The sequence below is a fragment of the Myodes glareolus genome, chromosome 18 (assembly GCF_982192425.1).
Source record: "Myodes glareolus chromosome 18, mMyoGla1.1, whole genome shotgun sequence".
In the NCBI taxonomy this organism is placed as follows: Eukaryota; Metazoa; Chordata; class Mammalia; order Rodentia; family Cricetidae; genus Myodes; species Myodes glareolus.
In genome coordinates this window covers 11,502,659-11,516,235 of record NC_142043.1, presented here as the reverse complement: position 1 = coordinate 11,516,235, position 13,577 = coordinate 11,502,659, and the positions used below count along the sequence as shown (strand labels likewise).

Below are 13,577 nucleotides of genomic sequence, written 5' to 3'. Positions count from 1 at the left end.
ATCTCTCTTTTTAGCCCAAAATATTCTGTAATTTTTTTATTCTGTTTTCATTTCCTCTTATTTTTGTTTTGCATTTTGTATTTTTTGTAGCCTATACGTCTCAGATTCACTGTGTAGCTCAGGAGGAACTTGAACTCCTGATCCTCCTGTCTCTACCTTCAAAGTGATGGGATTCCAGATATGCACTGCCTTCCATTTCTTCATCTGTGCTTTTAAATATTCATTTGCATGAGGGAAAAATAACAATGCTTCTAAATACTGCAACTGGATATTAGTATGAAAGAGGACAGAAAAGTATAATTGTTTCTGTCTGAATTTGTAATGTTTAAGATGAAATAACTTATTTTGTCCTGTAAGGACTGACCTACAGTTATGAACAAGAAATGACATTAGGCATAAACCATTATAGAAATTGGCAGTGTTCTTAAATCAGATAAAGTCACATAATCTTTTTAGGAGGCACATAAATACAAACCTGCATATATCATTTGGAGTGTTGGTGGAGCTCCTGAAGCCCTATCTCTAGAACTTTAACTTATCCTTACCAAAAGCGAATGTGATCACTTGCCCTTCAACCCTCTATGGAAACAGAATCTTTCTTGCTTTATTTTTTGGTGGAAAACGATTTTGTAATCATATAGCTTACAGAGCTATATGTACTTAGAAACCTAGGGAATGAGTTCTCATAGTTTCCCTTCCATGGATTTCTTCTGATAAACATCTGACCATTCAGGGGAGATGCTGCGCAAGAAGCGAAGGGAGAAGGATGGTCATAAAGACCCACTTCTGATGGAGGTGAGTCGACTCCAGGATAGCATTATGAAGGACATCACAGAGCTACATAAAGAGACAGAAGAAGCAGAAAAGAAGCAATCTGAACTGGACAAAGTGGCACAAATCTTGGGAATTGACATCTTTGATAAATCCCTAAAATCCTCAAATGACAGTAAAGAGTCTACAGAGAAGCCTGAAAAAGGAGAAAAATCTAAGAGCCCAGAAAAAGAGTTGTCACCCTCAAACTCTTCCTCTAACAACAAGGTAATAATATAACTTTGCTGTTACTTTTTTCCCCTAGGAATTCCTATAGAAGCTTGCAAATATGTTTTTGTAACAGGGTCTTACTATGTAGTCTTGGCTGGCCTGAAACTCACTGTGTAGACCATGCTAGCCCTGAACTCACAGATACCCCCTTGGCTCTAGAATGCTGGGATTAAAGGCCTGCGCCAGCACAGTCAGTGCTGCTGAATTCTCAGTCGTCTCCTCACACAGAGCTAGTGGTTACGACACTCCCTTCCTACCTCTCAGCTCCACTGCATGCCTCTCGTCTCTCTTCCTTACCATTATTCATCTAGCCAAGATTCTCATTTCCTAAGTGCCTTTTCCTAACCTAGTGACTAATTCATATACATAAAAACATTTTTTATTGATAGGATTGGAGAGTTACATTTTAAAAGAGAATTCAGGCTGGGTAGCTGGCTCAGCAGGTAGAAGCACTTACTAGACAAGCTGGATAACTTGAGTTCAATTCTCAGAACCTGTAAAAAGTGGGATTCAGTGTCATTTTTGTCTATAGATCCACTTGTTCTAAGATGATGGCCAGTAGAAGCAGAAGAATGAGCCAGAAACTCAAGGGCCACTGTCTTAGGGTTTTTATTGCTGTGAAGAGACACCATGACCACAGAAACTCTTTTTTTTTAAATTTTTTTATTTTATTGGGATGTATTTCTGTGTGAGGGTGTTGCATCTTGGAGTTAGAGACAGTTGTGAGCTGCCATGTGGTTGCTGGGAATCGAACCAGGATCCCCCGGAAGAACAGTCAGTGCTCTTAACCACTGAGCCATCTCTCCAGCCCCCAACCACAGAAACTCTTAGAAAGGAAAACACTTAATTGGGGCTAACTTACAGTTTCAAAGGTTTAGTCCATTATAGTCATGACAGGAAACATGGTGGCATGCGGGCAGATGTTGAGCTGGAGAGATATCTGAGGGTTCTACATCTGATCAACAGGCAGCTGGAAGTGAATGTCACTCTAGACCTAGCTTGAGCTTCTGAGACCTCAAAACCCACCCCTAGTGACACACCTCCTCCAACAAAATCACTCCAACAAGGCCACACCTCCTAATAGTGCCACTCCCGATGGTCCTGTAGGGGCCACTTTTAAGCCACCACATTCTACTCCCTGGCCCTCATAGACTTGTAGCCATATCATAATGCAAAATACATTTAGTCCTCATAATCTGTAACAGTCTCAAACTTGTTTAAAAGTTTGAGGTCTCATCTGAGATTTATGCAATCTCTTAACTGTAATCACCTGCAAAACAAATCAAAATGAAAAAGCAGATCACATACTTTCAGCATATAATAGCACAGGATATACATTACTATTACAGAAAGGTGCATAGTAAGGAAATACTGGGCCAAAGCAAGGCCAAAACCCAGCTGGGCAAACTCCAAACTCTGCAGTTCCATGTATGATGTCAAAACTCTCTTCAGATCTCCAACTCCTTTCAGCTTTGTTGATGCTGCACACTTCTCTCTCTTTAGACTGGTTCCATTCCATGTTAGCAGCTCTTTGTGACTAGTATCCTATGGCTCTAGCATCTCTAACATTTTGGGGTCTTCAAAGCAATCAATCTAGGCTTCGCCTTCATAGCTTCACACAATGGCCTCTTTAGACCTCCATGCAGGGACATCTCTAACATATACCTGGCCTCAGCAGCTTTCCTTAGTCATGAAGGTAATTTCCATAGCTCTTTTTTCTTCTTTAAAGCCAGAACCATGTGACCAAAGTCACAAGTTCTGCTGTTTGCTGGGATTAGAATATTACATCTTCACCAGCTTTCTGTTTTTTGATGGTTTCCTTTACTGCCTAAACTTGGTTGTTCTGGAACTTGCTCTGTAGGCCAGACTGGCCTAAAACTCAGAGGTCCACTTGCCTCTGCCTTTGGAGTGCTGGCATTAAAGGTATGCCCTACCACATTTGGCCCTAAACTTTCCTTTAATTCCTTTATACAAGTTGGAAGCTTAGCTGGATGGAATGTTGCCCTGAGGTTATCACTCCCTTTATTCTATCTAACATCAGGCTTTTTAAAATCTATTTTCTGCTCAGCTTGTTCCTTTTCTTTTTCTTTTTTTCCTTTCCTTTCTTTCTTTCTTCTTTTTTTTTTGTTTTTTGTTTTTTTTTTTTGTTTGTTTGTTTTTGTTTTTCGAGACAGGGTTTCTCTGTAGCTTTGGAGCCTGTACTAGAACTGGCTCTTGTAGACCAGGCTGGCCTCAAACTCACAGAGATCCGCCTGCCTCTGCCTCCTGAGTGCTGGGATTAAAGGCATGCGGGCTTGCTCCTTTTCATTATAGATCTTCATAAGAGTGACTACTAATAACCACACAACAGTCAATACTAGGCTGTTTTGGAATTTCCTCTGCATTAATATAAAACTCTTCAAAAAGTAGCTACATTCTTTGCCAAAATATTATAAGAACAATCTGTAGGTCACATATTAATAGTCTCTTCAGAAACCTCTTGAGGCAGGCCCATACAGTTTAAATTACCCTCAGCACCACTGTCTTCCATGTTCCTACTAGTATGGCCCAGTAAGCTTAGCTTAAAGCATTCTACTGCTTTCCTAACCCAAAGTTCACATTCTTCCAAACAAAAGCATAGTTTGGCTTATCATAATAATATCCCAGTCCCTAGTACCAACTTCTGTCTTAGGATTTCTGTTGCTGTGAAGAGATATCATGACCACAGCAACTCTTTTTTTTTATAAATTTTCTTTTACATTCCAACCACAGTTCTCTCCTCCCCGCCACCCCTTCTCCAGCCTCCTCTCGTCCTCAACACCCCCTACTCCTCCCAATGGGTAAGGTCTCCTATGGGGAGTCAACAAAGTCTAGCACATTAAGGATCAAGCCCCTCCCCCGTTCGTTAAAGCTTAACATGGCATCCCACCATAGGAAATGGGCTCCAACAAGCTAACTCATGCACCAGGGTTAGATCCTGGTCCTATTGCCATGGACTTCTCAGATAGTCCAAGCTTCTCCACTGTATTCCACAGATAGAGGGCCTAGTTAGGTCCCATGGAGGCTCCACAGCTGTCTGAATAGAGTTCATAAGTTTCCATGAGCGTGGTTCAATTGTCTCTATAGATTTCTCCATCATGATTTTTTTTTTATTTTTGAGACAGGGTTTCTCTGTCCATCATGATCTTGACCTCCCTTTCTCATATATTTCCTCCTCCCCCTCTTTGATTGGATTCCTGGAGCTTGGCCTGGTACTTTGTTGCGGATCTCTGCATCTGGTTCCATCTGTTGCTAGATGAAGACTATGGTGATAGTTGGGGTATTCACCAGTCTGATTACAGGGGAAGGCCAGTTCACACCACCCTCTCTACTGTTGCTAGGAATCTTAGCTGGGGTGATCCTTGAAGATTCTTGGGAACTTCCCTAGTACCAGGTTTCTTCCTAACCCCATAGTGACTCTCTGTATCAAGAGCTGTCTTTCATTGCTCTCCCACTCCATCCCCCCCACCAACCATCCCATTCCCTCATGTTCTCATCTCCAAAATCCTCCCCTTTACCACCTCCCTTTGCTCCCAGTTTACCTAGGAGCTTCTGAGACCTAAGAGCCCACCCCCTAGTGACATACCTCCTCCAATAAAGCCATACCTCATCCAACAAGGCCACATCTCCTAATAGTGCCACTCCCTGTGGTCCTGTGGGTGCCATTTTTATTCAAACTACTACAGCCACTTAGCTTAGAAAATACATCATAGCATTATAAATGAAAGATACCTTTCCTCAATAAGGCAGAAGGCAGGAACTGACTCCAAAAGTTGTTCTCTGATCTCCAAACACATGCCATGTCACATAATGAACCTGCATGTACACACACAAAGTGAATAGAATTAATTGTTAACTCAAAGGTGTTATTAACTTCTCTTGGTGGCTTATAGGCAATTTAGGAATATTTGATCTGATTCCTTTAGGTCATCCATGGAAATTACTGCTGCTTTATTTGTGTGCAGCATTGGCTTTCCATATGTACCAGGACACATAAGAACAGTGATTTTACTTGTTACTTAGTTTCGTCATATTCTTAACTTGCTAGCCACCTATTTCTTTCTGGTTACTTTTTTTTTCTTTTTTTAAAAATTTATTTATTATGTATACAATGTTCTGTCTGCATGTATGCCTGCAGGCCAGAAGAGGGCACTAGACCTCATTACAAATGGTTGTGAGCCACCGTGTGGTTGCTGGGAATTGAACTCAGGACCTTTGGAAGAGCAGGCAATGCTCTTAACCTCTGAGCCATCTCTCCAGCCCTTTCTAGTTACTTTGATTTTAATTCAGCATATCTATTTCCATAGGTACTACTTGCAGTGTCTACTGAAGGGTATAGTGAAATGAAATGACTCCTTTCCACTCTTGTATTCTCTCTCTCTCTCTCTCTCTCTCTCTCTCTCTCTCTCTCTCTCTCTCTCTCTCTGTTTCATGTTTTACAAGTCAGGGTTTCTCTGTTGCTTTGGACCTGTTTTGGAACTTGCTGTGTACTGGCTTCAAACTCACAGAGATCCACCTGCTTCTGCCTCCCAAGTACTGGGATTAAAGGCATGCGCTGCCGCCACCTGACTCCACTGGTGTTCTCTAGTTCCCTTCATCAGATGCAGTCAAATCTTTTCACAATCTTGGATAGTCTCTTTAAAATATATATATTTTAAACATATAATATATATATATGTAACATATATATTTTAAACACACACATATATACACATACATACATATAAAATTATATTTTATTTATATGCACATATACATGTGTGTGTATATGTATATATAATTACATTTTATTTAGGGGTGTGTGTGTGAGAGAGAGAGAGAGAGAGAGAGAGAGCATGTGAGAAGACAACTTTTAGGAGTTACTTCTCTCCTTCCACTTTGTTTTTGATGTCTCTGCTGTGCTTCAAGTTGCAAGCCAGCTGGCCATGAGCTTTCAGGCATTCCTCCTGTCTCTACCTCCTGTCTCTCCCTAGGAGGGCTAGTATCACAAATGTATAACACCAGATCTAGTGTTTTACATGAATTCTGGAAATCAAACTCAGATCATCAGGTTTTTACCTGCTGAGCCATCTCACTTGTCCCATAGGATCTTGGATCTTGGTATTTTTATTTTTATTATTATTATTATTATTATTATTACATCATCATCATTATTATTTGGTTTTGGTTCTGGTTTTTCAAGACAGGATTTCTCTGTGTAGCCCTGGCTGTCCTGGAACTCACTCTATAGACCAGGCTGGCCTCGAACTCACAGCCTGCCTCTGCTTTCTGAGTGCTGGGATTAAAGGCATGCATCCCTACTGCCCAGAGATCTTGGTATTCTTTTAGAAAAAACTTTAGGATGTATAAGCATATGTGGTTTTTTTAAGATTCTATTATTTCTGTGTATGTGAGTAATTTGCCTGCATGTATGTATGTGTATCACATCTGTGTAGTGCCCTCAGAAGCCAGAAGAGAGTGTTAGATCCCCTGGAACTGAAGTTACAGGCAGTTGTGAGCCATCGTGTGGGTACTTGGAACTGATTCCTGGTCCTCTGCAAGAGCAGCCAGTGCTCTTAAAAACCGTCTTTCCAGCCCCAGTAGTTTTTGTTCTTGATATGAAAGAACTGTAGGGCCTAATTCTTTTGGGTTTTTTTGTTGTTGTTGTTGTTGTTGTTTTGTTTTTGTTTTTCAAGACAGGGTTCCTCTGTAGCTTTGGAGCCTGTCCTGAAACTAGCTCTTGTAGACCAGGCTGACCTTGAACTCACAGAGATCCACCTCTGCCTCCTGAGTGCTGGGATTGAAGGTGTACACCACCACTGCCTGGTTCTTGAACTTTGAATACAGGTTCTATTAAGATTCTCCCCATCTTATATAGCTTTTTATTTTAGACACTAGACATATATGGTCATATTTCCTATGATTACCATCTGGTTTTTCAGAGTATATAAATCTACTCTGCCTTAAATTCTTTATAAGTGTAAGTTTTTCTCTCTAGGAATCAGCAGTAAATGAAAATTCCTGTATCAAGAGCCCTAATTCTACTGAAAGCCTCCAGCCAAACTCTAAGCAATCTGACCAGCCTGTTGCTGCTTATGAGTATTATGATGCTGGCAATCACTGGTGCAAAGACTGTAACACCATATGTGGGACCATGTTTGACTTCTTCACCCATATGCACACTAAGAAGCACACACAGGTAGGTATCCTGACCACAGTTGTTTCTACTATCACCCTCATTCCCCTTCATTTTCTGTGCGCCCATCTGCATTACAAAGCTGGAAGATAAAACATTCTCAGATGGGCAGGAGCCCCAGTCTGAAGAGTCAAGAGATAAGAACAAAGGATGCCATCCCCAGGGCTCAGCTCAGGGGCTACCATAACTAAACACCGCACAAGTGTAAGTGAGGCTTCTGTCTCTTGATTCCTTCAGTACCTGAATTTTTATTTCTCTGTTTCTAGTACCTGAGCTAACATATTTTTACCTTTTCCACAGGTGATTCCGTTTAAACAGTTGGCAGAGTTGGTGGGTGGGGGTGGGTAGCTAAGGACTGCTGGTTCCCTGGTCTGATACTTAGGGGAAGAAAAGGGTCATTGAGATTTTAGTGCTGTTGTATGAGCACCTCTGCCTCTTGCAAATAGACACTGGATCCCTACAACAGACCTTGGGCTTCAAAGACTCAGAGTGAGGCTAAGCAAGACACTGTAAAGCGAACTGACAAGATAACTGTTCCTGCAAAAGGTAAGTTTCCTCCCTGCCTTTTCAACTAAAATCCATAAAATATTTTGAAGTGTTTTTATTTAGAAGTTTGAGAAATCAAATGTCTTTAAAGTTTTGTTTCTTGCCTTTTCAAGTAGTCAGTATGCTTAGAGATGACCCCTGAGGACTTAGTACTTCATGAGAGCCCCTCATGCAAATGAGTGAATTAACTATTTGGGAAAATGGTTTTTAAATCTCCTCTAAGATGCTTGGTACATGTTAGAGCTTAAGGAATGGATCTGGCGTAGGGTACTACTGGCTAGTAATGTACCTAAGAGGTAGAAAGACTAGATAGAGAGTAAAGCCTTAGGCCAGACAGAGCATGCTCTTGAGATTCATCTAAATGCCACTTCTGACCCCAAAGTTGGCACAGTCATCTTACTGCAGTAGAGTGATGGGATTTGCCTGTTCATCCTTGATGGAAAAGGCTTGCTTCTTATTTTCTATTTCTTTCAGGCTCTGAGTTTCTGATTCCCACCACTGGATTCTACTGCCAACTTTGTGAGGAATTTTTGGGGGATCCAATTTCTGGAGAGCAGCATGTGAAGGGTCACCAGCACAATGAAAAATACAAGGTTGGTCTTTGTGTCCTTGTGGAATTCTCCACTTCTCTGTACTAATTCCTTTGACTTTGTCAAATATCAGAGTTAGAAAGTCACTGATTTCACACCCCTTCTCACTAGGAAGTTCTCAGTCCTAGTGAGAGAAGCTAATTGAATTATCTGTAGTTCTTGAAAAGATTTTTCCAGTGATTTATTCTTAAATGAGTTGTAGCAGTGGCAAGGGCCATGACTCTCTCTTAGAGCAATTTGATAATTTATCAAATTTTATCTTTATCTTTTCTCTTTTCAGCAATATGTGGAAGAAAACCCATTGTATGAAGAACGAAGAAATCTGGACCGCCAAGCTGGCTTGGCTGTGGTCCTAGAAACAGAGCGAAGACGGCAAAGTGAGCTAAAGCGCAAACTTAGTGAGAAACCAAAGGAGGAGAAGATAGAAAAAAAGGCAAAAGTTGTGAAAGAAGCAAAGGAAGATGAGAAAGCCTCAGTAGAATTAGAGGACCAGCCCTCTGAGGGTGGAAATTCCCCTGAAAAGGGTGAAGTTAAAAGGAATGCTAGCCTCAAACTCCTAGTAAGAGAAGAGGTAAAAAAGGAATCAGCAGTAGCATCTTCTTTTGGAAAGTTCAGTTGGAAGAAGCCAGAGAAAGACGAAGAAAAAAGTTCAGTGATAGCCCCAAGTGCCCCTAAGGAAGACATTGTGGAAAACAGTAAGGACAAAGACGATGGAAAAGCTGAAACCGGGAAGGCAAAGCCCATCAAAATCAAGCTTTCTGGCAAAACTGTTGTTGCACATACTAGCCCCTGGACACCTGTTGTTACAACTTCAACACAGACAAAGATCCGACCTAACCTGCCTATCCCATCCACGGTACTCCGCAAATCAGGTTCAGCCACAGTGAGCAAGCCTGCCCCTCTTAACACCTTTCTGTCCATCAAGTCCTCTGGGACCTCTGCCAGACCTCTTCCAGTGGTTAAAGAGTCTTCATCTGATCTACTCTTGCCTCCAGATATCATCTCCAAAGCTTTTGGAGGGGAAGAGGTGATTCTAAAAGGCTCTGCAGAGGAAAAAATGGAACTGGCTGCAAAGAATGAGCCACCCCAAGTACCTGAGCAAATGTTGGCTCTGCCGCCACCACCTCCACCTCCACCTCCACCTCCACCACCACCACCCCTGGCTATACCTCATCTGTCTGCCCCATCTCCTGCTCAAACAGATGCTGTCTTAACTTCTGTGAAATCTAATTCAGTTGTATCTCAGACTCTCGGGCTTGGCTTCCAAGGTCCTAAGATTTTGAACCAAGGGTTGCCTGTAGCCTTCACGGCCTCAGAACAATCAACTGCCATTCCTTCTGATGAGACAGCTCCTGGGGTGAGTGAGAGTGACCGGGATCAGACCCTAATCTCTATGTTAGTGCGACCTCCACCACCCCTTTCAAGTGTATTCAGTGAGCAGGCCAAAAAATTAGAAAAGCGAAATTTGTGCTTAGCAACAGCCAATGCTAAGGACCTGTATGACATATTCTACAGCAGTGGTGGGAAGGGGGGCCATGAGACTAAGCTGAGTAGTAGTTCATTGGAAAATGGCAACCTTCCTAGAACTGAAATTTCAGATATCTCTTCCACTTCTGCTTTGAACAGTAGTGTATCCCCAGAGGACCTGCCTCAAGATAATGGTTTGGTCACTGCTCCTGTAATCAGCAAACTTGAAGATCCCATTTCAAAAGGTCTGGTGTCCATAGAGAAATGGTCAGTTGTAGAACATATAGACCCCAAAAGTAGAGACAGCAGCTATAGCTTCCTACAGCCTCTGACAAGGTTGTACCAAAGCAGGCCTTATGAAATGGTTACCCCAAAGACAGACACTTCGACCACGTGGACTTCTGCTTCCTTCCAGTGTGATAGTGATAAGGATAGACCTCCAGAGGGGAATGTCAAATTTGATCTGGGAGAACCAGAACCACCTGATACAGACTCACCTTCGGCTTCTCATCTATCAGATACACACTGTCATACCAAGGGATCTCAGGAGATGGTAGAAATGAACTTCATGGATAATCGAAACAAGAACCAAGAGTTGAACCAGTTAGAGGATTGTAGAGAAAGAGAAGTGAAGAGAAATACTGAATTAAAAGGAAAGGTAACAGTTGAAAAAGAATCAGGGGAACTAACCTTAAAAAAAAAAAAAGAAGAAGAAGAAGACAAAGAAAAGGAATCAGGGGCCAGCATTGGACTCCACAGCATAGAAGATTCCAGTTTGAACCACGGCAATAGAAACACATGGGAAGAAAACATAGGACAACCCAAATTATCAACAATTGACAAAGAGCTGGGACAGTCTAGGAAATTGACAGGACATGAAAGTCCAAGTAAAGTAGTAATTGAATTGAGTCAGTCCCTCTCTTCCAAAAGGGCAAAAATAGACTCGTTTTCATCATTGCTCCAGAATTCAAAAGGTGTCCCTGAATTACTTATGTTGTCCCCACCTAGATCAAATATGTGTTTAAAGAAACCAGAGACTTGGGAGAGCCCAAAAAAACCAGAAAGGAATCCAGAGAAATTAGGGGTGGAAGCTGTGGAGCTACAAGATACCTGTCCAGAACTAATAGTGACAGTAGAAAGAAAAGCCTTGGAAAACCTTGAAGCTATGCACGCAAAAGCAGAGGGACTTGCTGCCCTGAGGAATCTGGGGGATGTGCATGCTGAGATCTGCAGTGCTCAGACAGAGCAAGCGTGTAGCTCACCAGCTGCCTTGTCACAGAGAATGTCTGAAGAAAATTCTGTATTAGCTGTAGTATGTGATCCCTCTGGTCCCAGTGACTTTGAACCAATACCATCTTTTTCTGGGTTTCCATTAGAATCTCCCAAGACTATGGTGCTTAATTTTGAAACAGAGGGTGAACATAGTTCATCTAATTCCAGCAATGGAAGAATCACCTCTAGCTGCCCAGAAACAGGACACATTGTAGAGAATGTTGACCATGACTTGGGAGGTGAGAGAACACACCAGGCCCTTGACCTATTGGCTGGAGGAATGTTGTCTGAGGAGGTAAAAGAAGCTGCACAATTGCCGAAAGATTTACTCAGAATGGAATCCACAACAGTCAGTCCTTCAGGCTTTGGACCATCTCCTTGCCTTCCAGACCTTGTCGATTTTGTCACACGGACATCTGGAGTTCCAAAAGAGAAACTGTGTTCTCCGCTGTCTGAGCCAGATGACTTTAAGTGCAATTCCTTGGAGATGGGATCACCACCACTAGAAATTCTGAATGTATCTGTCTCAGATGTAGTTTCTCAAGTAAGTGAAGACAATGACAGTGCTTTGAATTTGGTGAAAACTCCAACCTCAGGGTCCCCCTCTAGGGATCAGGTAGTTGGAGGCAATATGGGCCCTCAGGAAATGCCTGAACAAGAAGCAGCAGTTGATGTCATCCCAGATCACACAAGAGCCAATGTCCATGACTACAACAGCTAGGACTACCTGAATGGATGAATCATATCGGTGTTAAAAATTGGACCTCAGCTGATCCAGGACTGGTTGGCAATCTCATCTGGAACCTTCACAGTAAACATTCATGGGAGCTAAAAAAAATTTACTTATTTCCCCCACTCCTTGTCCTTTAAAATATTAGATAAATCGGTCTTAACAACTTCTCTACTTATCTGTTAAAAATATTTTGTTAATTTTTTAAGATTTTTGGCCAAATTATTTCTTTGTCATTAAAGTCAAATGTCTATCTGGTTCACCGCAAAGTGTGCTTTGATTTTGGCTTTGAGGCCGCCATTTCTGGAATGTGAGGGGGGAAGGGAACAGCTGAATTCAGTTACTGTGTTGTATTCCTACCTACTTTTCTGCGCAATTGATGACTCTCTGGGAGAAACACCTAAAAGCTTGCCGAAATGGGAAAATACTGAAGAAAGAATTGTTCCTCCCCTAGGTCTACATTCATTTGGATGAGACTGCCTTAACATTGTTAGAAGTGCAACGTGAGTAGCCTCTTTGCTTGCTGTTTAACTTCCCTTATTGGCATGTTAGCTCCATCCTTCCGTACTTTGTTGCCTTTGCTTCAAATGATCCTGGTCACTTACAGACTTGTTTGAAAATGGCCTCAGTAAACGAAAGAAAAACTGGGAGGCTCAGATTCGGAAGACGACACACCGGTAAGGCTTATTCCTGGCTCAATACCAGGAATGTTTGTGTTTCTAGGGTCACTTTTAGTTTTGAAATGGCCTTTGCTCATTATACTGTGGTCCAGTAACATTTTATGTTAAATTATCAACCATTTCTGTTGTAAACTCTAGAAAATCTGAAATTGGGATTGGACCTGTTTTCTGTTTTACAAGCATAGATGTAACCCTTTCCCTTACCCATGTTAATACCGCCGTAGTGTGTTGTTTTGGGTTGTACATTTTGTTTAATAAAAGGTTAAAGAATTTATGAAGTTGGCTTGGACAAGTTTAACTATTTTTAATGTGTTAATTTTTTGGAATAAATGTATTCATCTCCTGCTTCTTTCTGGATGTTTGTCTTGACACCGTACACATTTGAGCTTCAAAAGAAGCTAGAATAGTGAACTGCTACCCTGCTGTCCACCCCAGCCTGCACTGTCCTCCAGCGCCACTTCCTTGTCAGAATAGGAGGTTGTGCGGTTGCACCCTGTGCTGCCTGAGTATGAAAAAATGACAGCACTAGTCTGGGATTGGGGTCTCCTTGGCTTTCCTTGGGTACTTCTGGAAATGGAACTTCAGCAGGACATCCAGGTGCTTGACCAGGATACCCTTGGGAATCAGGGGGCTCAGGCCTTGGGTTTTCTACACTCTGTTCCAATTTCCGTCTGCCATTCCTTTGTCAGCAGTTTGTAACCTGGCTCAACAGAGACTTGAGAGAATCAGCCTTACCAGTTTCTTCAGGATTCCTTCCCTTTTTCCTTATTTATATGCTCCCTAGATTGTGTCTAATGAGAATACTTAGTTTTTCCAGAGCCTAAGTTAATTCCAATTTACAGGTCATGGCTTCTTTTGTGAAAAGGCATGGATGTGAGAGACCTAGGTCCTTGACTATGCTCAGCCATTTGCTTTACCATGGTTTTGGATAAGTTACTGTACATCTCTAGAGTTGGCATGTTGTGTTTGTTCCTCATCTGTGTGTTATTGCCTCATCTCAGAACAGATATTTACCTGAGTAACCATTGACCTACTTTTTCAGAGTAAAGTATGAGTGT

The 13,577-nt window shown here is 41.9% G+C and overlaps 1 protein-coding gene across 1 annotated transcript in view; it reads left to right on the top strand.

Annotated features, from left to right (window-relative positions):
• Positions 1-12,864, top strand: part of Znf318 (zinc finger protein 318) — a 33,389-nt gene extending 20,525 nt beyond the window's left edge. Inside the window, exons 6-10 of the mRNA XM_048445295.3 lie at positions 734-1,038; positions 7,037-7,237; positions 7,681-7,780; positions 8,255-8,373; positions 8,651-12,864. Of these exons, the coding sequence (XP_048301252.3) occupies positions 734-1,038; positions 7,037-7,237; positions 7,681-7,780; positions 8,255-8,373; positions 8,651-11,830 (3,905 nt within the window). The 3' untranslated portion in view covers positions 11,831-12,864. The remainder of the gene's footprint in view (positions 1-733; positions 1,039-7,036; positions 7,238-7,680; positions 7,781-8,254; positions 8,374-8,650) is intronic.
• The last annotated feature ends 713 nt before the right edge of the window (positions 12,865-13,577 follow it).